At 44.3% G+C, this 24,378-nt stretch overlaps 1 protein-coding gene and 1 long non-coding RNA gene across 3 annotated transcripts in view; one reads left to right on the top strand and one right to left on the bottom strand.

Moving 5' to 3' along the window:
* Positions 1-16,337, bottom strand: part of Myocd (myocardin) — a 98,856-nt gene extending 82,519 nt beyond the window's left edge. For both annotated transcript variants that reach the window (XM_048448264.3, XM_048448263.3), the window contains exon 1: positions 15,805-16,337. Coding sequence is in view for 1 of the 2 variants with exons in the window: in XM_048448263.3 (XP_048304220.2) it covers positions 15,805-15,859 (55 nt within the window). In the remaining variant the exon portion in view is untranslated. The remainder of the gene's footprint in view (positions 1-15,804) is intronic.
* A 1,008-nt stretch (positions 16,338-17,345) lies between these two features.
* On the top strand, positions 17,346-23,086 carry LOC146892955 (uncharacterized). The gene is made up of 5 exons (XR_015003610.2): positions 17,346-17,467; positions 20,005-20,143; positions 20,859-20,951; positions 21,422-21,608; positions 21,866-23,086. It is a non-coding gene; the product is annotated as an uncharacterized LOC146892955 (long non-coding RNA).
* The last annotated feature ends 1,292 nt before the right edge of the window (positions 23,087-24,378 follow it).

Raw genomic sequence — 24,378 nt, 5'->3', positions numbered from 1 at the left:
TTTTATTTGACCTAATTTCTGTCTTTTTTGAGATGGTGTCTCATTGTGTGTAACCAAGCTGAGCTCAAACTTGTGATCCTCCTGCCTCAGACTATCCTGAGTGCCGGGATGCACTATCATGCCAGGCTGGATATATTTTCATAATCTCCTGCCCTTGGCATTGCCACTGCCTTCCATGACACTGTGGGTAGGCTTTTGGGAGAGCTACCGACTGATGGACGGGTGAATCCCTGGGCAGACTGAGCAGGAGCGATATTGGTGGTTTCCATGCTGACACAGACATATAACACACGTAGCACTCTCTGTTGCTGGCCGCCTATGGATGGATTCCCCTATCAAATTTAACCCTCTCTCTGACATTGTCTAACTCTGGAAAAAAAGCCACCATGACCCATGAAGGTCTCCCATGTTCCCATTTAGGGCATAAAGACATCATCAAATTGCTCAGAAAAGAGAAAGTGGGGTGGCTGTCAGAAAGCCAGGTAACTGGAATAGACAGGTTAGATTGTCTGTTTCAGTCCTAGGCATGGTTAGCAACAAGCTCGAGAGTCAGGGGTTTATCTGTGTTTAGCACTAACGACTGAGGCCAGGCTCGCCACTTCCTGGCACTAGACAGCAGCGCTTGTTCTCTGCAAGACTTTGGATTGCCTGCTTGCTGCACAGTCACGTTGTCACACTGACTATGGATGGCATAGCCCAATGCCCACCGTCTCTTGCTGGGGTCCACAGTGAGAAGAAGATGACGACCAGGTCACTCCCATAGCTCTGGAAAGCAAACGATGAGAGAATCCGGACACAGAGCTGGCCTTAGTGGCTGGCCTAGGCATGCATGCACAGAAAGAACAAGGCCAGGCAAACTCTGACCTTTCCTCGGCCTCAAGGGTGTCCTGACTCTCTGCTTCCTTCCAGAAGATTAGGAGACATTCATTTAGGCTCACTTCTAGCTCAGGCATCCGGAGGGTCAACACAAGCAGAATACCAAAAGACTGTGGCCTTCGATCTCCAAGCGGTTACTTCAATGACCCAGCCTCACGCGAAGGCTCAAGTTGTTTCGGAGAGATGTCTGTTCACACAAACACTGCGAAGCTGTTCTTTCCCCTAAGCACCACACTCTGGGTTTGTCAAAACATTTGAAGAAGACTAATTCAGGCCTCAAAAGGAATTCTCCCTCACTTACAAAGCTGCCAGGTCTGTGGGCTTACGGCCTTCATGCTAAAATATGTCAAGGCATTAGCAGGAGGGGGATGGAGAGCCTCAGTAGAGACCCAGAGGCATGTGCGTCATGGAGGTGGAGGTGGCAGGATTTGCAGTCTGTGTCCTCAGTACAGAAGGGAAAGTCCAGTGGTTTAGGATTCACCCCCCACCCCCGCCCCACGCGCTGTTGGTTTAGGTGCCTATGGGAAGCATCATAGGGAAGTGGAAAACATGGCTTCTGAAGCCAAGGACAAAACTGTTCAAGTCCAAACTTTTTTGTTTACGGGCCACGGGGTCTTGTCTCATTGCTTAAGTTTTACCCGAGAATCGGCGAGCACACTCTGCCGGTCTCTCCTTGTAGGACGCGAAGAGGATTAATTAGGTTAAACGTTTGCAGCAGGATCCAACCAACACTGAGGACCCCATAATTCTCAGGGTACTCTGCTGGGTTGTGGCGAACCACATGAGGGACCCGCGGGCTACAGGTCGCACCATCAGTCACCTGAACTCTCTGCCCAGGGGAGCTGCTCAGCTGTGGGGGGCACTTTTCCTTCTCTTGCCAACAGGTCCCGAAGTACAGAACAGAAACTCGGCAACTGACATAAACAATTTCAAACAATAATTTCAGAAGACAGATTGCTCCATTTGGGCACCAGGATTCTTCACAGAGGCTTTCCCCGCTTGTTTATGTATGCTGTGGCGCTGAGCCATGAGTGAATTAAGCAGACAGCGCGCGCACACCCCAGAGAGGACAGCAGGAAGGGTGGGGTGGCGGGGGACCTCCCATTTGACTTGCTTTCCTTGAAAGCTATTGCTGAGGGAGGCCCTCTAGAAAGGGACTCTGATTTATGTTTCGGGTCGATTCGTTCAGAGAGGTCACATGATCTGGGGCTGGAAGATACGAGTTCAAATTCAACTTCATAGTGCTGTGCTTGTGTGAATTTGGGCAGAGGTCACTGAGTAGATTCTGAACTCCGTTTCCCATCTCCCAGGAGACCACATCACGTGCGCAGTATAGGGTCATAAGGATGATCAGATCTCTCTAATCATGATAAATAACCAAACAAATCCGAGCAAGACTAATGTAGCTAATCCCTGAGAGAAAATTGGGAATAGGAGGAAATTAGAACTTGGAACAAGGGTACTGTTTGTAAGACATTCTCCTTAAATGAAGAGCTGGTTCCTTTTCCCTCCCGTGACTGTGGTCTTGGAGCACAGATTTCAGCTTTTCTAAAACCCTTATTCACAAAGCTGAAGAGATGACTTGGTCCACAATGCACACAGGCGAGGACCTGAACTCTTGACTCCGGCACCCATGTAAAGGCCAAGCAAGGGCAGGTCCACAAGAGGCCGCTTCTCAGAAAGTGAAGAGTCATGGAGGTGGGTGCTCAACCAGAACTGGAGTTGTGTTATGTGTGCAATTTTGTGCAAAATCTTCTACCTGCACTATAAGCATTTTTTATAGCTCATTATTCTTTGAAAACATGCATTTGATGTACAAGTACAAGCCAATATATATCATTTTCGGTATATTTGGATATTTCCAGTTTGTTGGACAGTTCAAATTTTTCCCACAGTGTTTTTATTTTCTGTAGGATGTATAAATATAAATCTTTAATCCTCTCACGTTATAGATAAGGTTTATTATATGTTACATGCATAGTATATGCATGCTAAATACATGTATGTCCATGTGCACAATATATAGGCATTTTAAAAATTTAATATAGAAAATTGTAATACACTTAAAAGATATTATGATATTTAATAATTCTTTCTTTTCCTTCCTTCCTTCCTTCCTTCCTTTCTCTCTCTCTTTCTTTCTTTCTCTTTTGGTTTTTTGAGACAGGGTTTCTCTGTTTATCTCTGACTGTCCTGGAGCTCACTCTGTAGACCAGGTTGGCCTCAAACTGCAGAGATCTACCTGCCTCTACCTCCCTGATGCTGGGAGTAAAGGTGTGCACCACCAGTGCCCGACTTTAATGATCATAAATTTAAGAGAACAAAATGATGGTGGATCTACTGTAAACACCAGGCTTTCCACCAAGCACAAGACTTTGGAACATTCTCTAACTAGAATGTTCTGTGGTGTCAGTTCCTAATCCACATCTAACAGTGGGGCTATTGGCAAAGACTGGCTCTTCTGCTCAGTGAAGCATCCATCTATTGCTATCATGCCGCCTCCTCCTCCTCTTCTTCCACAGCCCTTGCTGAGTTACATGCCCCGAACCTCCACTCACCTTCCAATGCACTGCCTTGGCCTTGAACCCAGTGCAGACTGCTGCTACCTGGGGAAGGCTTTAAGCCCAGGGACCCATTGTTGAGAAAGAAGTTGTTCTAGATACTCGCTGCCTGCTGTCCCTGCGACTGTTTCTCCGCACTGCTGTTTCTCGGCTGATCTTTTGCTCTGTAGGAAGCTGAGAGCACTGTGGTTCTTTGCTCCTGCACAGTCTTGGACTAGCCTTCACTTCGATGAACACTCCTCTCTCCAACTACATAGCCAGCCAGCCTTGTGCTCACAGAGTTGGCGGGAATATAAAGAAATGTATTGAGATGACTTGGTCTTAGTAAAGGAAGGGCAGGTTAAAATGCAGCATGCAGATAGACGGATTTAGGCGGCCATGTCTAGAGCTTTATTCTTTCTGGAGAGAGCTCTTCTCCCACTCTATTTTTAGACAGGAAGGTATTTTTGATTACAGCGGAAGAGGCTCAGCTCTTAGTAGCGCCTGAGAAAGAGCTTTTGCCAATGCTGATAGCCGGTGGGGACCTCCTCAGAACCCAGACCCGGACCTCTCTACAGCAGCACAAACCAGATCTAGCACAGAGCCACCCACTTCCCCGTGGAGACGGAGAAGGACAAGAATTCCTTCAAACACTTGCTAAAAAGAGAGAGAGAACAAGCGATCAAAAGTGCCTGACAGAATGAAGTATAGATTCTGTGAGTCTTTGTTGCCCTTACGCATCATCAAGAAGAGCCACTTAAAGAATATTAAAAGATGATTGGTACAGACCTGCTGTTATTCAGTCTCAATACAATAATTTCTCTATAATTTTAAACTATTGTAAGTTAGCACACTGTAACATTATCATAGAATGACCCCTTGATTTAATGATATTATGTCACGTGCCACTCATGCGTGTGACGTCGCTGTGGCTCACTGAGTACAGAAACACAGCCTGGCTCTCTCACGTTTCACATGGAGTCTCCTGAAATTTCCAATGAGAGGCCCTCTGGGTTCCCACATTGACAGGTGGAAGTGGAGTAGTGGGGAGCTGAGGGTAAATGGCCTACTTCATGCAGAGCGTCCCTGGAGCTTTAATCGAAGACCCACAGACTGTAGCAACGGCTGACATCTATGTGTGGAATGTGAAACGTTCAGTGTTGCGTAGCATCCCCTTATACACAGCATCCATGTTCCCTCAGATCTGAGTAATGTTATTTCCCTATGCAAATGTATCTACGGTAAAATTTAGTTACAAGTTAGGCACAGTAAGAATTAACAATCAATACCTCACTAAAATAAAAAAAAAAATCAGAATATATCTTACTAAAAGCTACTTCGATAGTACGTGATTTTTTAATTTCTGGAGTTTGCCGTTTGATATTTTTAGATCACGGTTAAGCGTGGAGAACTGAAATTTATGAAAACAAGATGCAGGATAAGGAGTGAGAGAGGGAGAGAGTAAATTAACATTCGGATCTGTGTGTTTTCAGTCTCTTGACTGTAAAGAAGCTTCTCTTGGTTGCACTGTGAGGTTGATGGGAACTTGAGGACAAATAAATTCCCCAGGTACCCAGCTAATCCCTCCTCCCACTGCTCCTGAAAGAGAGCATACGCCTGCCTTCCCCCACACATCACTTCAAGGCCTAAAAATTAATCAACAAATAGACCCAGGACCAAGCTAGTCCTGTGTGTTACTGAAGGTAAAGGAGACACTCAAGAAATGACCGAAATAAACAGTCGGAAAGAACAAGTTACGTTGATATATTTGTAGATAAGTTTTGATTACTGACTTGTTGAGTTAAGAGTATTTGGCTTTTAAAAGAATTTACTCTTTTTTGTTTTGATGCCTCATGGTCAAGAATCTCATGGGTAGAATTTATTGATATTTGAATGTGTGTATTAAATGTATATTCTATGTCTATGTCACCTGATTATTAGGTTAAAATATATAATCAAATTAATTGATTACATTATTTCTATCTTCTAAATTCACACTTGAAGGTTTATGAACATGATGAAAAACTTGTAGAAATACGGTATTTTTCAGACCCCACTAAGATATGAATTTCTCCTTATGTTTTAGGCAGACTTGAAAATTATGTAAACATAAATAAATCCGTTCAAATGGAAAAGACCTTCCTCTGCCTGAGTCCAGATGTCTTTCTCCCTAAGGTGACACACATTCTTTCCTTTTCACGAGTTTTCATGCATAATTTAGGAGTATAAATAAAGATATCTTATTTACTGCCCAATCATTTCATAATCTGTTTTTAAAAATTCTAAATCTTGGGCTGAAGAGATGGATCCGTGGTTAAGAGAATCTTTGCCCTTCTGGAGGACCTGGGTTTGATTCCCAGAACCCATACGATGCTTCCAAACATCTGTGGCTCCAAACACAGGGATCTGAGGCCATATTCTGGCCTCCATGGCCACCAGGCATGCACATGGTGCATACGCTTAGGAACAGAACAAACACTAATACATATAAAATAAAATAATTCAGTCTAAAAGAAATGGGGAAAAAGTAAATCTTGGAGACCTTTCTGCATCAGTCAACATGTTATTTTTTTTTAATTAGTTTTTGCTTTGCATTATATTTTATTGTATATCATAGGATGAATTTAACATAATTTAATTAAACATGTCTCTGTGGGTGAATGCTTACGTGGCTTCCATCTTTCTTAGGTTAAATAAGAGAAACTATGTTTTATTATTTGTTTGAAATAGGATCTTCCTGTGTAGCCCAGGTTAGAACTGAAGTATTGATCCTCCTGTGTACTAGTTTATAAACCGTGGTGTAACAGATGTGCCAACACTTGGGGCAATGAGGCAGAAGGAGCTCAAGACATAGGTCAACCTGGGTTATACAGCAATACTCTGTCTCAAAAGCAACAAGAACAAAAAAAACCTCGAGGACCTGTACATATGATTTATAGTAGATACACTGAAGTTTCCTGACTAATATGAAACATAGAAAAATCTGTCTTGCGAGACTCATACAAAATTATGTCAATTATTTTTATAGTTATGGATCTCTCACTGATAGTATATATGTGCCCGTGTCTTCACACTTATATATCCATTAATGTTACCAAATTTTAAATTTAACTCGTTGGACCTACAAAACACACAGCATCCTGACTTTTTAGATGCATCAATAGGGATGGTCAACCTTATGACTCTAACTTTGTCATCTATAAAATTTATGCTTAAGATCTGTGCAATTAAATTACAAATAGAAAGAAGATTCAAAAAATCTCATACTGTTTTAAATAAGCTTATGATTTTGTGTGGGACCATGTCCTTAACAGTCCAAGGCTGCATGTCCCTGGTTGGATATGAGGTTGGCGTGTTTCATGTATTTGTGGACCATTTCCCCTCTGAGTTCTTTCTCGTGTTGTTTGTTTTTAATCTGTTTTTTAAGATAAATTTTTGTAATAATTTTGTCTTGAATATGCTTTTCAGAATTATTTTTTTCAACCTACTGTTTGACTTAAGTTTATTTGGGTGATTATTAATTTCAAGTAAAGATTTTATTTTATTTTTTTACTCCTTAGAAATCATTTAAATTTTTATTTTAAAACTGATCTTTGACATACACAGACAAAATCAAATGCGTATACTACTGAGTTGGATGTGTTTTACTTTTACATAAAAATCGGTCCTGGACTTAATCAATGGGTAAAGGTACTTGGTAACAAGAATGAAAAAAAGGTTTTAATTATAAGTGACTAGTGTATCCATTTTCATTCCCACTATGGCTGGAGAGGCAAAGCATGGAAAAGCCATCTCATTCAAAGATTGTAAAGTTGTCTCTCTGCTGTCTCATCTATGGTATCTTACAGACTTCACATACTCTTTAATCTATATGAAATTTATTTAAAGATTATAAACATCAGTTTTCCCAACAGACTTTCATGGTATAATATTCTGAGATTATGAACAACTGCTGTCATGTAAGAGTAAGTCCATGCTTTCTTCTGTCTCTAAATATACATGTAGGTAGTGCATATGTGTGTATGCATGTGTATGCAGGACCATGCATACGTGATCCTGGCCCCCTGAATACGTTTTTCTCTGAATCATAATTACTAAATAGTTCTTACATATCTATATATAATGTTTTAGAGTTGATTTCTTCTCATGATTTTATTGGCTTGAAATTTTTCCTTTTAAACCAAAATGGTATTTACTAATCAAGTTGCATAAAAATACTGAGATGGGGGTGGCGTGAATAACTTAAATAGTACTAAAATAATTAACTTCATTAAGAACTATTTGGTGATGATAACAATACCTGGGACCATATTTGGAATTGTAACCAGAAGGTTTGTTAAACCCACTAGTGTAGGTGTGTGTATGTATATGTGTGCATTTGTATGTGTTTCTTTACACATGTCCCTGTTTTTACATTTGTATATGTGTGTTGGATATAATGTTTTTGTATGTGTGCATATATGTATGTGTGTATTTGTTTGTGTTTGTTTACACAGGTATGTGTTTGTATATGTGAATTATGTATAGTGTTTTGTGTGTGTGCATGTGTGTGGGTGCCCACACATGTGTGTATGTGTACAGGTCAGTGGCAGGAAGGGAAGATTACATTACCCCAGTGCAGTGGGACACACAGATTCGTAACTGGTCTTCAAGTCATTTGACATCATGAGCCTCTCCCTTTTCATCTGTAGCATAGGAGAGGTATTTCCATCCATGAGTCTTTTCTAAGGCTCAGTGGGATCATAGACAAGTTCATGGCTAATAGGTTCAGAAACACCTCGACAAATTATCAGCTCTTTGGTAGTCTGTTTCCTAACTAATAGACCATATAGAACTTCTAAACCAACATTGAGAAGACACAAAAGTTTCATTGAATACCACTTGCCATTGGAAAAGAGTGCGAGATGAGTCAGTTCTACTGCAGGCAAGTATTTGTCACCTGGGGAAGTAGGCCAGGGTTGATCTAGGTATGCAAATGCCAGCCACCACCGTGGATGACAAAAAAGTCAGTTATTCCCACACTCAGGTACTAACGAGGACTTATCAGAACAGTCAAAACAAGGACAAGACCCCTTTCTATTCTTAAAGCAGTGGTTCTCAACCTTCCTAATGCTGTGACCCTTTAATACAGTTCCTCATGCTGTGGTGACACCAACCATAAAATTATTTTCCTTGCTACTTTATAACTGTAAATTTGCTACTGTTATGAATCATAATGTAAACATCTGTGTTTTTTTATGGTCTCAGGTATCTCCTGTGAAGGGCTGTTCAACCCCAAAGGGGTCGTGACCCACAGTCTGCGGAGCACTGTCTGAAAGGGTTTCATAGAGTTATGGGCAATGATTTTTCAGAGCAGTAGTATGCATACATGAAATCAAAACCTAGCTGAATTTTCCAATACAAATGTTTTGTAAATTTCCACACACATGCTTTTTGGAATATGGAGTCTTAAAACAGAATTACACTTCTGTTGAGCAGCCAGAAGGAAATATCTACAACATTATGCTCAACAATAGAAAGGATTACACCTACACTCTCATTATAACAAATCTCTGGAAGGCCTGTTAAGTTTCCAAGAGTTTGCTGTTCAGTTCAGGTTGAACAACACACAACACTTTGTTTGTTTGGTTTGGTTTGGTTTGGTTGTTGGTTTTTTAACTGGTTTTTTAGCTTCACTGAAACTTCTGGAACTTTGCCTTGTACCTACAACCTCGCCCACAGTCATGCAGACACCAAGACTCACTGGTTTCCTAAAGGAAGTGTGTTTCTAGAAACAAGTGAAGGCAGGGCCGTTTACAGGATGCTTTCATCAGGTCACATCATCTGTACAAAGGAGATGCCCGAGGTCACTTGTGTCCTCTAAGGAATAGCGGATGCCTTTGTGCCACTAAATAAAGGCCCCCCCGGAGGGAGCCGTAAACTGAGGGTGGGGAACCCTTACCTGTGAGTTCATGCAGCAGGACAGCAGGCAGGAGGTGCTGGTTATGATATAGAAAGGGTTTGAAAGCCGCGTTTTCATTACTCATTGCTGCACGTACCAACTGTCACCAAGTCCCTACATGAAAGCTCACCCAGCAAATACATCTTACATTATTACAAGGCCTTCATTTACTTGAAGTCTACAGCCGGTCACAGGGAGGTAACATGGCTGAACACAGCAAACGTCAGTCAGAGAGAGAGAACTGCCCGTGAGTTCTCCAGGTAAAGAGTGAGTTTGTCGTCCCTCATCTACAGGAGGAAAGAAAGAAAGTATTCTCCCATCAAATACTCTAGAGGGCATTTGGGGGGCATTATGGAAAAGCCCAGACAGCAACGAGCATTATTTATTGTAAATTTCTGGGGATAAATGATACATCTTGTTTGAACAAAATCTGGTGACCTCTCTGTTTTGTCTAAGAATAGTGATCCACATCTTGTAGAGTAAAAACTTAATTTATTAAGAATTCTAAAAAAATAATAACCATTACCTGCTTAGTAAAATAGAAAAATCTAAGGACTTAAAGTATAAGGTTGCAAAGTCATTTCACTAATGGCTGTTGTTATTGTTGTTAATCCTATTTACATCCGTCAAGATCCTTGAACTACTTCGTGTTGCCCTCCTGTGGAACTCACATGCCAGCGTGTCAAGGGAGCCATTCCCAGAGGGAGAGTACGATTTCCCCCTGTAACCTGAGTCCTTAGTAACTGTCAGAGGTCTTTTCTTCAAAGAGTCCTGCAGCTGCAGAGACCATGACTCATTTTGCCAATGTGCACATGGAGACCCAGAGAGCGGAGCCAGCTTTCCCAAGCTCATGCTGGCAGGGAAGATGTAGTGTCATCCACGTGGCTCTGCCTACAGACTAGATAGTAACGGGAAGCAGATGCCTGCAGGGCGCACCTGCTGGTCCTCCATCCCCACCTGGATGGAGATGCTAGTGCGCCTGCTCCACATCTGTTCGGTGCTTTGTTATGGGTTAATTGCAGCTGTTCTCACGAAGGTTAGGCTTTTCTTAAACAACTTTGAGCCCTGGGACTGAGGACTTGGCTTCTGCCCTGCGTCTATTTTTTTTTCTTCAATTTAACCTATATTAGGTTCGAGATCATTGGAACAAGCTCAATACAATTCGATATAATGATTTTCTGACTATCCCTGTCATGGACTACAGCAGATAAAGTGAATGCCCTTTGCTCCGGCCTTCAACGTGTACCCACTTTCCACGCGGTCGCTCCGTGCTGGGGACTGAACCTGGAGCGCCCCGCATGCTAGGCAAGTGCCCTCATCCTGGCACCATCTCCAGCCTCTTTTAAAGAAGCAGAGGTCACAACTCAGTTCATCACGGTCCCCGGTGCGTGGCACACAGCCACACACCTCACATCTGCTCATCAGTAGTTTTACTGAACTAATCTGCCTATAGTAATTAAGCATGGAATGATCACTTCCAAACTCCAGAGCAAACCCTACTTCCTTTCTCTGGGTTCCTCCCCCACTTGCATAGTACTCTGGATTTTACATTCAGACACACTGTTCTTTCCGGGCCTTATTATTGCTTGCTAATGCAGATAAGAGCTGGCTGCAGATCTCAATGTTGTTCTCACCAACCCCGCACCCCCTTTTTAAGTTAATTTCAACACCTACCCACATACTGAAAAAAAAAAACAGATAACCTTTACTTTAATTGTCTTTGAATAGTCTTTGTGGGGAATACAAGTATTTAACATTTTTTTTTCTGAAGCCTGAGGAGCAAACCCCGAGTCTGCTGAAGACACAGTGTATTACAGAGTGACACCCCAGCTCTTAACACAGGTTTGTGGGGTGACCTTTCCATGCCAAGTCCTGGCCTAGGTGGTAGAAAGTAAAAACAATGAACCAAAACCGGGCAAGAATTCTTCTTATACACATGAGAAAATAGTAAACCAATAAATAACTAAAATGTTTAGTCTGTGCAAAGGTTTTGAGTGGATATGGGATAAAAATAGGGAAGGCAGAAGGGCAGGCCTCATGCCTGTAACTCAGACAGAGATAGAAGAAGGAACCAATGCTTGGTGAACAAATCCACTGCTGTCGGACTCAGGGAAATGCAATGGTCTCTAGAAGGCAATCCTAGCCAGACATTGCAAGTGTCTTCTCACTTTACAAAGGATTTGAAGTATCACTGGGCATGGAGGCTCATGTCTGTAATCCTAGCACCAGGAGGTTGAGGCAGAGGGATCACCATAGTTCTAAGTCAGCCTGAGCTACATAGTGAGCTACAGGCTAGCCTGGCCTAGAAAGTGACCTGATCTAAAAACAAAGTAAATAAATAATTAAAAGATGAGTTAAGAGTTCCATTTAAAAACTGAAATATAATTTATTAAACTCCAATTAGTTACAGTCTCTTATGATAATGCTTTAGCATTTAAAATTAATGCTTGTAGTGTTTAAAAATTTTCACAAACAGGTAAGGCCATTCAGTTGGGAGTGGGCAGAAGTAAAGTCTGGGGATAACCAAGGAAATGAATCGGTTAGAAATCTTCTCTTTTATACTTGACAAAAACATGGACTGAAGAAGCTGAATTAAATCCATATCCATCTTGGTTATATGTAATGGAAAAGGCCTCCCTTAAGGTTCGATTTGTTGTCTAGGACTTTCAGACTAGTTAATGGCTAAGGCAGCGTCATGATATTTTTTAGGGTATAGTGGACTTGCTTCAGTAGTGTCTATGTTGGAAAATGAGGACCAACCTCTCTATCTAATGGCCTCACCTCACAAAAGAGACAATTCAGTCTCTATTAAGGGTCTAGATTAATGTGGGACTTAGTAATTCTCCTACACTGTCTGCAGGATGGAGGATAGAGGGACAGGAAGGGTCCAGAATCCTTCAGGGAGGCTCTGGGCTTTGTCTTGAGGACAAGCAACGACTCTCACACATGGGAGGCCGGACCCTGAGCACTGAGTCTTCAGTGCTTGTTTTGATAGCCCCCCAGCTTCTTTTAGCTACAGTTGTGTGGTAACAGCACCCCCTCCTTGCCAGGAAGGCAGAGGTAAACCTGCTGGCTTCCTTCCCTCTGAATCGTGGGTCTGCCCCAGGTCACCCAGGTTCCCTCTCATGCTGCCCCACGTTATGCTGAGTCTTAGCTAAGATATGAATTCTGCACGTTAGGGGACCCGAAATCTCAAGAGACTCATGGGATATGGGCCAGGAGAGCAGAACAGTGGAGAAACAGCTCTGGGACTGCAGGTGATTGCCGAGGGAAACACCACAGGCACAGGGAAAAGCGCATTTCAGAGAAAACGTTGTCCTGAATAGTGATAAATACCGAAAGCTGATCATCGTTTGTTCAAAATTAAAACTGAACAGGTTGTTCTATTTGCTAAATCTACATTTCTGAGGAGCAAGGTTGACAACATTGGGTACCTGAGTTTGCTTTGGTTTCGGCTGTTTAGATGGGTAAGAGGGAGACAAAGGGGGAAAACCTGGAAATGCGTTGTTTTCTTTTGAAACAAAAACCACGAGGAAACCTCTTTCCTTTTGATTTCCCCGTGTTTCTGTGTGTGTCCTTGTATTTTGTAGACAAAGAGATTGATACTAAGAAAAACTGCAGGAAGCGACACCAATTACAAGTATTGAGTTAACAATGAGAAAACAAACGTTATAAAAAATGTGATCAGTTTAAAAATAACAACCGTATTATGTGTAGGCGAGCTGACTCCTACTTACACCCCCCCCACACACCCGCCGCCAGGGCCATACAGTCTAATAATCTCGCTTGTTCCCATACCGTCTTTATGCCTTCCAAGAGCCATGCATGATACCAGAGGGATCTAAGAAACCACTTCATTCCGCTTGGACAAGTTAAATAATCAGTCTAGAGGGAAGTCATGGCAGATTGAGGAGCCCATCGCCAAAGAGCGTCAGTTCTGAGGGCTCACCAGCGCTGGTCTGTGTCCTAACTAATATGCTCGGGTTATCATATTTAGCTCTTATAAGCACCATAGAAACGCCTTCGTTATTCAGGTGTTAGATGAGCAAGACAGGGGGAATTATGACTCTGGCCTAGGCGAAAGGTCACATAGCTAAAAGGTAGAGGTGGTGGCTGAAACCCCAGCGACTCTGACTGAGACCCTTACACTCAGCTATGACACCCTGCTTCTGTCAGGGAAGATTAATTTACATGACCAAACATGTTCACCAATGTAAACACCCAGAGTCCCTAGCTCCTAGGGTGGGTCAGTCACTTAATCACAAGGCTACTTGGACAGAGTTAGTGGAAAGTTGATAAGCTGTTGCTGTCATCCACGCCAGTAACTGTCTGTGGACTGCACCTTATCACAGCAAGTCCATTGCTATCATCACAAAACAATCGGCTTCGATTAGTTTTGAAATATTAATTTTAAAAGCACAATACCAGGGTCTACTACTACTATTGAAGTGAATATTCACTGCGCTATAGGAAGCTTTGAGTTTGTGGCTGGAGTTCCTCACAAAAAGTAGAGGAGGCCCAAAAAGCAGGACAGGGTGGATGAGAAGGAGGAAGGAGAGAGAGAAAGAGAGAGAGAGAGAGAGAGAGAGAGAGAGAGAGAGAGAAGTGGAAGCCCTCCTCATTCACTATTAGCCACAAAGTGAAGCAAAGTTCCCTTGCCAGCCAGGCCTTGGAGACATATGTCCACTTTGGTCATGCTGTCTAGAAAGTATACCTAGTATTTCCAGGCTGTATATTTTCCTTCATTTTGTATGGGATTATCAACCATGGCATCTCAGAAGCCCACCTTGCTTTGGCCACCCTAGATTCCAGTTTCCCCTGTTTATCAAAGAGGTGGGATTAAGCTTCCTGCTTTTGTATCATGCTTCCCAAAACTGCCTTCCTTATGACACAAAGGTCTGAGGAAAAGGCTGTATTTCTCCAAAGTTCCAGGATAAAGTTCTGCAGGTTCCAGCCGGAGACCTCAGGCCTCCACAAACCCACTGAGATGAGGACTGGAACTGTGAGACACTGTCTTTCTTCCCCACTGTTAGCCGAGGGGTTCCTTGACAAATCTGTTTTGCAAGCCCACTATTGAGAACATCACCAAATTCTTTAAGAGACTCTCCCGAATCCCTTCCCCCTCCCTCTCCACTAAACCACACAGGAACCTTTGAAATAAACTCAGCTTAATGCAAAAACAAAAGGACATCCTCACTACTTCAGAAAGGTGGCAGTATTGCCTTGCGGTTTTGAGCAAGCTACCAAACTTGTGAGGTCTCTGGTTAACAGACCAACCACCTCTCCTCAGCATGGAAAGGAAAGGACAGATGAAACCCATGGGGAACACTGGTGGCTAGTGGCTAGGAGATATGCCCTCAGAACTGCAGGGGCACTGTGACTTGTGGCCATTTAAGCCCTGAGTCTTCAACTTGTCCCACTGTATAGAGCCACAGAAAATCCGTAGTGGGTCCTGCAGACACCCAAAGACCAGGAGCAGCTAAAGCAGTTACAGAGGCTCCTGACAGTCACTCACTGCACTCGGTTTTGAACCAACCACCTCAAGTCAAACAATCGTGTAGCCCACGTAGAAGGGCCAAGGGAAATGATCGAGAACAGGCGACACCAGCATCCAGCCGACACCTGTTACCCCGAAGGCTTACACCAGAGTTCTCATTCAGAGGCTCTTTCTCAGGAGTTGTGTTCCGATATCAATGAATGGTCTGTTACCACCGTTATCAAAGCAACAACATGCAAAGCTAGGTGGCCCTGCCCAGGATGCTGATGGGAATCCACACACTCCTGCACCTCCTGTAGGCCTCCATACAAACTGTTTCCTGCTACTCACCTCTCTTGAGTGTCCCTTCAGAAGTTTCTCTGTGTGCCACTAACACAACAATTTTAGGGAAAACTGTCCATTTATAAATATCAGATGGTTTGGGAAAAAAAATATTTGTGGCACTGGGTTTTTTTTCCCCCCATGGTGATGTCATTTTAAATTCTTAATGTGCTCCAAATTCGCTATTTTTACTTCCTCCGAGTGACTTTTTTGGGAAATACATTTGTTTGGATTAGCTACATGTTACGTGACCCCTGGGCTTGACACACAGTCCTAGGTTCATCTCCTCAGCAGTTGTAGCTGATAACGCACCCGCTGGCTAGCTTCAGACCCCGCTTTATCCCGTCTCAACACTGCTCGCTTTGGAGAGTTCCCCTCAAATTTTTCTATTCACCGATAGAGGAGAAATATAGAAAAAATAAAGACATTGGGTTATTCATAAACAAAACTCACACTCAACACAGGTGAAAGGGAAGGCATCTGAAGGCATTCAGTCAAACACAGTTGTTCACTTTGGGGGAACAGAGTAGAGGCCGTCAGCGCAGGCCCAGGCATTCATTGGAAAGCAGTTGAGTCAAGAATGGCAGAAATGAAAAGTATAAGAAGGAGTACTGAACGCCTTACTCTACCTGATCGGAACTTCCTTCTAATCAGCAAAGAGTGCTCAGACCCCAGGAGTGTCATGGTGAATCTCAGCAAGCCGCTGGTCGCTGGCCAGACGCCCCCTGCTTTTCACCAGAAACTGGCTCCCGGGAGCCCAGAGGACAGCAGCTAACAACCCAGAATTCATCCAACTCTCGGGGAGCTCCCTTGGGCAGGAGGACGCACAGTGGCCGCCAGTGTCCCCGGAATACTGGCGCCTCCCCCCTCGCCGCGCGCGAGGCTAATTAACTCCCAGCAGGCAGGACCCTCCTCCTCTCGGGGTGGCCAGGAGCAACCGCATCCTAGGCGTTCCTGGCTGATGTCATAGGCTGCCAGCGGTCGCGGAGTATCGCCACCACGCCTTTATGAAGGTCCCAAGTTTGCTATCTGATCCCCTTTACTACTGACAGGAGATCAGCCAATCAGGAGCGACTAGCGGGGCCTGGGGACCCGGAGAGGCCCCGGGAGTCTCAGCAGCCCGCTTGCTCTTAACTCTTTGCAGAAGATTAAGCAGTGGCTTCTGGCTCCGGCGGGATTCTGCACTGACACCGCTAACTCGGCTGTCTGGAGGCTGCAGGTGGCGCCCAGCGGCGTTAGGACCATACCCCGCGGCGCTGGCCGTGCGCCACCCGGGTGTCTCCAGCCTGCTGTAGGTCTCAGGAAGCGACACCTTCGGAACCCGCTGGTGCCCTGGCCAAGAAGTCGGGCTTGCAACGAGGGTCGGCTTTCTCTCTGCATCCGAGCGCTGATGCATCAAGGAGACCTAGTATCTCACAGCAGCTATAGTCGCCCGAGATGAAGGTCCCAGGAGGTGGTGGAAAGCCTTTCGCTGTGGTTGGATGCTCTCTTTCGGGACACAAGAAACTTTGTGTCTGGGGACTGAGTTCGGAGGGGGAAGGTGTAAGAGTGTCCTATTGGGTTCTAAACAGGGTGGGCCTTGGGGTCTTAGGCAAGTCAGGCTGGAAAGGTGCAGAGGTTTCCTCCCCCCCGCCCCGACCCCATCTTTTTCTTAGTGGGAAATTTACCGTGCACCCAAAGCGACGCTGAGGCACGTTTCTAGGGGTCCCTGGGATAACAAGGGACCCGCGTGCATCATTACGCACAACAAATATTTGGTCTAAGACGAAGACATAAATAAAAACAAATCAAACTGTGTACATACAATACACATTATCATTATTGCAACCACCTGCACACGTGGGCTCCCAGGTACCATTCCTTACAACTCTGCTTTTGTCTCAAAACTCTGAATTCTTGAAAGATCATCCAAGGACAGGTGGGAGCCTCAAGTGAAACTAGCTCCTGGGGCTAATCTCTGCTCACCCGGGCTTCTGCCTCCAGCGTCTGTTGCTGAACACGCCCGAGGCTGACTAGACCTTCCTTTTCCTCACTCTCTGGGCTGCACCCGTGTTGGTGTGAATTACATTTTCTGGGTAGGCAACCTTCTTAATCGGAGTGGAGGTGGAGCCGTCCTACCCAACTTCCTCTTGCGAATCGGGTTGGGCAGCCCAGGCCCGTGACTGGCGGCCTCCGGAAGCTCAGCGGTGGCTGTGCTGCATTCCACAAGCAGGGCTGGACTGGGATGTTCCTGTGGGAACAAAACCCCACCGCGTTAATGGCTTACATCAAGCAAGATTCATTATGGTGCAGGTTTGAAGGCTGGGAGTTAGAAAAGGGCCTCACTGGGTTAAAATCAAGGTGTTGGCAGAGCTGTGCTCCCTCCTGGAAGCGCATGAAGAGAATCCATTTCCTTTCCCGCTCCAGCTACTAGAGGCCACCCATGCTCCTTGGCTTCTGTCCTGTTCTTCCATCTTTCCAAACAGAAATTGTGGGTCAGATTCTTGTTACATCTTATCAGTCTCGTGCCTTCCTCCCCCACCTTCTGCATCTCTTTTTGAGTTAACCTTACTTTAAGGAAAAGCTCTGTCAGGCTAATGGGTTATGAACCTTAATTTCCACTCGCTATGTAATGTAGCAGAATCAGTGCTGCCTGAGATTAGACCGTGAAGGGGAGGGTGTGAGATTGTGGGTCATATAGAGTGAATGGCTGTCTTCCTTCCTAGCTTCTCTTTGTTAGAGCTAAACCCTACAATACAGGTCTCCTACGAAGCGAAATAAAAGAGAGAAAGATTTGGGAGGGTCAGCTCAGGTGTCTAGAAGAGCCCTAAGCAGGTTTGAGATACATGCGGCAGGGGCTACTCAGGAGAATGGAGGTGGTAGGATAAAGAACATTATTAAACGATAATCCTTATAAAATTATAAACCATTATAATCCTGTGGAGAAAGCTATTCTGTGCAACATTTGAAAAGAAAGAACAGAAGCAGAGAAACGAGCAGATCTTGGTACAATGAGGGTAGAGAGGCCAAGAGGGTGCCCACAGCAGCTTAATGGGGAATTCTTGTTTAGTGGGAGTCGTGATGAAATCGAGCAAAGGAGCCAGCCCAGGGGTCTTCCTCACCCAGAGGGAGGGAGTATGTTTAAGTCTGTGCTTGGAGACCGGAGCATGGGACCTCTTTTGTTTTCTTTTATGGCTGCTCTTTAATAAGAGGAGGTCTCCCCAATTATTGTAAGCTACCCTGGAATTCTTTCAGTTTTCCTCTCAGAAGGAGTATATTAGTTAACCTCTAAAATAATACTTTTATTATTTCTTCAAGAATTTCATATGATGTACTTTGATCATATTTGATCATATTCATACTCCCTCCCCCAAGACAACCCAGATCGACTTTCTCTACCCTCCTCACTTCCCTACCCATCCAACTTTGAGTTGTCCTTGTGGTCACCTCCTCTTTTTTCCTCCTTTCCCTCCTCCTCCTCCCCTTCCTCTTTTTCTTGACTTAAACCCATTGTCTATGGTTTGTGCTGCCTAACTACTCTCAGGGGTAGGGCCTGCTCAGGTTGACCACAGTCCTGCCTCAACCTTCAGAGTGCTGGGATTACAAGTATGTATCACCAAACCCCCCTTTCTTAGTTTCTTTACTTCCCTTCTCCCTGCCTCTTTCTCCTGTCTTTCTGTCTCTTGGTCTCACCCCCATCAACCCCATTTTGAGTTAGGAAATCCTGATAACCATAACCCTCTTCAATTTTTCCCATCAGAGTATGGAGCAGCTGTCCTCTGCCCTCTGGGATTTCTAGCCCTTATGGCTTGGGATATCTATGGGTATAAAAATGTGCATTATGGAGGCTCATCCTTTGCCCTCTGTGGTCAAATATTTTTATGACTTTTTGGGTGGAATTTGGACAGACTGTTCCCCGGGAGAATGGAATCTCGGACAGCTGTTGCCAGAGCAGACTGTAGCAATGCAGCCACGGCTGCCACTGCAGTCTGACTCCTCCGCGATTCTTGGTTCTTCGGGACCCACCCCCTCTCACGGGGCATCATTTTGTTTTGATTTATTTTACTTTGCTGTTAGTCCTTTCTTTTACTATGTCACAAATTATAGCCACACGGCACGTAAGGATGGCTCAATCTACCGTGGACTAAGGGAGCCCACATACGGGGATGCTCTCTTAGGATTGTACGTTCTTATATAGGGATGAGAAGAAGACATTCTAGCTAAAAGATGGACTTAACAATCTCTGTTGCTAAGCTGAGAGTGATGGTGCTCGCCTGGAACCTCAGTGAAAGGGAGAGAGAGGCAAGAGGACCAGGAATTCACTGTCAGTGTCAGCTAGGGAGGGAGCTCCGGACAGAGGCTCTAGGAGACCCTGTCTAAAAGTTAAAACAAAACAAAGAAAAAGCCCAGACAACAACAACAACAACAACAACAACAACCCCCTCTGTCCTTTGCTGATGCTTTTCCCCCAAAGGCTGCTGGGTAATGCACTGCTCATAGGTCTGTGGTGACATGGGTAGAGATGGGTGCAATAAAAAAAAAAGGAAAAGAAAGAAAAGAAAAGAAAGTCCCATCTTTACCAAATAATAATGTATTGTAATCATTTTAGCATCACTTGCCATTTTCGCCATTCCAGCAGCACGTGGTGGTCACAGGCAGGTGCAGTGTGGTGAGCGGTGAGTGGAGCCAGCTCACCTACGCAGGCTGAGGACCTGCAATGTTCCCCCTGGAGGAGACTCCTTCTTAGCATAGCCTCTGGCCCCCTGCTGGCGTTGGTTTTCACAGTGGTCTTGAAGAGTCCTTGATTCAGGTGTCTCCACTCTCCTACAGCCTCCCTTTTCCTCTCACAGATCTGATGAGAAGTCATCAAAGGACCAGTTGCTCTTCCTTCAGGCACCCTGAATATGCATTTCAGGATCTGCCTGAGTCACCCGGGCAAGTACCCTGTCCAGCAGATTTGCAAACACAAAAGAGCTGAGTGGGAGGAAGGTAAGAAAAAAATGTCAGGGTAAAGGGTAGCATACAGTCACGGAAGCAGCTGAGAGCTTGCCCAGCCCCAAGTGCCTGGGGCCACTTGGGAGGAAATATAGATCTACCTTGCTGTGTTTGACAACTGTTCAGAGAATTGGAAATCCAAGGTGTAAAACACACTGGGTTTTATAAACACAAACAATTAGCAGCAACAGTAATGAAATACGTCCACTCTGTGACGGCTTGGGCTGCTGGGAAGTGCAGGTTGTTCAAAAAGTGTGTAGAAAGTTGTAAATGTGATACTTAGTGTAAGAGCAGCTGCCTCCAAGGAAGGATACTGTTACTATATGCTTGCCACTGACAGCTGCATGAGAGACACAGTCTCTTCACTGAGATCCTGTCAGTGAAGCGGAGGTGGCCAGGTACAAATACTCGCCAGCTGTCTCCTCTTCCCAACCTAGGACGCTCCCAGCTGTCCGCTTCTCTCAGCACCCCTGGGACCCGTGCAGCGGGAGATGGGTACAGTCTCTGCTGCATTAACTTCCGATCAAAAGAACATGAAGACACGCTCACTGTGACATCAGACTGGCAGTTTCATGCCGCTATTAGCGGCCTGGGGAATGCAATTTAATTTCTCACCTCGGAGAAACCACTCAAACTCTAGTTGGGCAGGGGAAATAGGTTGAGTCCCTGAAGGAATGCAGCCTCAGTCACTAGCTTATTTCAATTCCAGAAATATGTATGCTGCACCAACTGTGCTCCAGCAGCAAAGGGAATATAAAGATGGAACAGACAGGGGCTGGAACCGTGAGCTGAGACTACAATGGTGCGTCTCCCACAAGCTCCCAACAAACCTGCATCTGGGGTCACTCTGGCACAGTGTTAGTTACGGTCATGATGTCTCAGGTGGAACTCAAGTCAGGCACACCTAATAGAACCTGCTCTCTTTCGTGAAATTGAATATAAAAGGGCCTTTGCCCATTTTAAACAAAGACTTCAATTTAAACAAATGGTAAAATAAAATGTAGTTTCAGTTGAAAGAATCTGTCACAAACCTCTCTTTCCCTGCCTGCCAGAAACACTTCTCACCCTGCCTCCCTCCACGAAGGGCAACAACGTGAAGGAAAGTTGAAGCCATTGGGCGAGAGGATGATATTATAGGGTTGAGAGGTCATGGGCCCTGCATCTTCTCCACGTTGTCCTTCAGTGTCCTTGCTAGTACTTTAAGAAGTGGAGACCACACACCAGCATAGACTCTCCTGGCAGCTGTCAAATAAAGTACATTCCTCTTTCCAGCCCCTTCTAGTGTTTGGCTGGAGAGCATGGAGGTTTTGTTCAAGCTACCTGAAGTTGCAGCTCTCCAATGGGCATGTCCTCCGGTCCCGAGTGGGTCTAGGAAGACTCATTGCCTAGCTCCGTTTGTCCCAGAGCATATGGAAGATGGAAAAGCCTATGACAGTGATTAAGCCACTGTCAGCTAAGCGTGAGTTTTATTCTACAGCATATTCAATGTTTTGTTTGTTTGTTTGTTTCACAGTTTGAGTTGGCATAGTCCATCAGGACAGGGAAGGTCTGATGGCCAACTTGAGTGAATGTGGGGATAATCATACCGCACCCTCATTTGGGAAACAGAGGGAGATGAATGCTGATCTTTAGCTCATTTTCTTCTTTCAAGTCCCCAGTTCATGGGATGGTGCCCCCCCCCCACATTTAGAAAGGGTTTTCTTTACCTTTTTCTAGGAATGTTCTCCCAGATGCATCCATATGTGTATCTCGTACAAGACTCCAGATTCAGTCAAAATGGCAGGTAAAATACCCAGAACAATGACTGAATGATGAGCTATCCAAGTTCATCTTTAGATTTTACTGGGGATAGAGCATTGGTGATTTTTCTCTTTCTTGTAGACCCTATCTCGTGTCTCTATGTCCACCTGGAGTTTTCCTCTTGTATGTTGAACCACGGCCTATTGAACTTGTTACAACTCCCCAATGGGTTGGCATAATTGAGTGTGGGGTTTCCAAACATTTGGCAATAGTAGGAGTTTTGTAGACTATGGCGATTTGAAAGAGAACAGGCCCCATAGGCTGATACACTCAAATGCTTGCATTCCAGTTAGTGAAATTGTTTGGGAAGGGTTAGAAGGTGTGGTGTTGTGGGAGAAGGTCCAGCCTTATTTGGAGGAGGTGTGTGACTGGAGGTGGACTTTGAGGCTTCAAAAGCCCGTGCCAGGCCCAGTGTTCCTCTCTCTGCCTTCTGCCTTTGGATAATGTTGTAAAGCTCTCTGACAGTTTGCTTCCTGCCATGATGATCACGGACACTGCTAAAACCGTAAGCCAGCCCCCAATTAAACGTTTTATGTTATGAGTGGCCTAGGTCCTGGCGTCTCTTCACGGCAACAGAGCAGTGACTAAGGCATGGACGCGTAAGAGCTGAAAATCAAACTGGTAATCAATCCAAGGTGTTTCAGGCAAAGCTTGCCAGTGGTAGGTCACACTTCTTCACAGTCTTGGTTCCGAACATACATGTGGGGTTTATACTGCGCATGTGTCTATATCACAGGTGTCCATACTGCACACGTGTCTGCACCACAGGTCTCCAGAGAATGCTGTCTGAAATGCCTCAGTTCACACTCAAGACTTTTATATGTTATGAACTGCAGTGATTTTCACTCTGAATGCAAAGACTTTTCTCTTACAGAAGCAAAACAGTTCAGATACAGAAGAAAGACTTGAAATATTTTCCCACCGTCATTCCTCAGCATGTATTAAATTAGGAGATCTTTGGACTATATTATATTAGACTGTTTGATTTTAAGATTATGTTCGAGTTGCTCATTTGAATGCCCTTAATAATCATTCACTGAATTTTGACTTTGGACAAAGATGGAATTTCCAAAGCCATCTGAGACGGCTCTAAACCTGCTTCTAATACTCATTGAAGATTTAATTCTATATGTAAAAATAAACAATCCATCTTATCAATATGGAAATTTGCTTTCATCTTTAATAAATGCTAAAGTTGTATGTGCACCAAAGATTTTTTTTAATGCGTACATATGACTTATTTTTAGTAAGTGTTTGATTTGTAGGTCTATTTTATTCACTGATAAACTGGTGTCAGATAAAGATTTCTCATGCAAAATGATACTGATTGAAGAAACTCAAAAGGTCTTGCTCTAGACCAATATGTTCAAGTGTTTTTCCACTTTGATTTCCCCAAAGCTTTTTTGAAAACCCAAGTACAGAATCAAACTTACCTTCTTCTGTTCCACATTCCCTATGAGCCTCCTCCTGTCCCTGTGTTTACTTCCCTGTAGTTTTCTGCCCTTTCAAGTGTGTGGGAAACCATTTACCTGATTCTGGCTTAGAGAATATCCCATCGCTAACACCTACGCCTTCTCCCATCGCTAGTCCATCTGTACCCATTCTTAAAGGCTCCTTGCGCATTCCTCTTTTTGTTTAGCCTTGGTACTTCTACACTTAAGACCTTAGCTTTCTCTTGATTTGTTACAAGTTTCTCTTAACATTTCCCTGCTTCAATTCCTCTTCCATGTGATCATCAAGGTCATACTTCCAAATTAGATCCCACTGTTTCCTGTGGACCTCTTCAGTGCCAGTAGATACCACCCACGCTTCTGAGCATGCCAGAGAACGCTCTGTGGATCTAACCCTGCCACCTTCTTTTACTGCTTTTGTTTCTGTCTCCTCTCCTCATTCTTTGTGTATTACCAGTAGCAAATAACATTAAGCTCGGTGGAGCCTTTCCGTACTCACTGCCTTTCCTCTTTCCCTGTGGTGTGTCTTTGGTCTGAAATGTTCTTTTCCCCTTCTCTGCCCAGAAGTGTATCAATTCCCAAAAACCATTTCAGGTTTTATCTTGTTTCTATTCTCTTCTCTGATAGCCCCAGGCTGAGTTCATTGTACTCTCCTTGCTGTGCTACTGACATATATCTATTTGTGTTGGTATGACAGCCAAGCAGTGGATTGTTTTGTTTTGTTGTTGTTGTTTTGAGACAAGATCTTGCCACAAAACTCAAGCTGGACTGGAACTTTCCAGTCTGTCTGCCTCAGTTTCCCAAGTAGCTAGAAAGAATGATAGAGCACTGGCTTAGATTGTGTGTGACCATGTGTTCAACCCTCATAGAGAAGATAGCTAGCTAGATGATAGATAGATAGATGGTAGATAGATAGATGATAGATAGGTGATAGATAGATAGATGATAGATAGATGATAGATAGATAGATAATAGATA

Source organism: Myodes glareolus, chromosome 9 (assembly GCF_982192425.1).
Source record: "Myodes glareolus chromosome 9, mMyoGla1.1, whole genome shotgun sequence".
In the NCBI taxonomy this organism is placed as follows: Eukaryota; Metazoa; Chordata; class Mammalia; order Rodentia; family Cricetidae; genus Myodes; species Myodes glareolus.
Note: the sequence above shows the minus strand (reverse complement) of the source record. Positions and strands in the feature narration are given on the sequence as shown.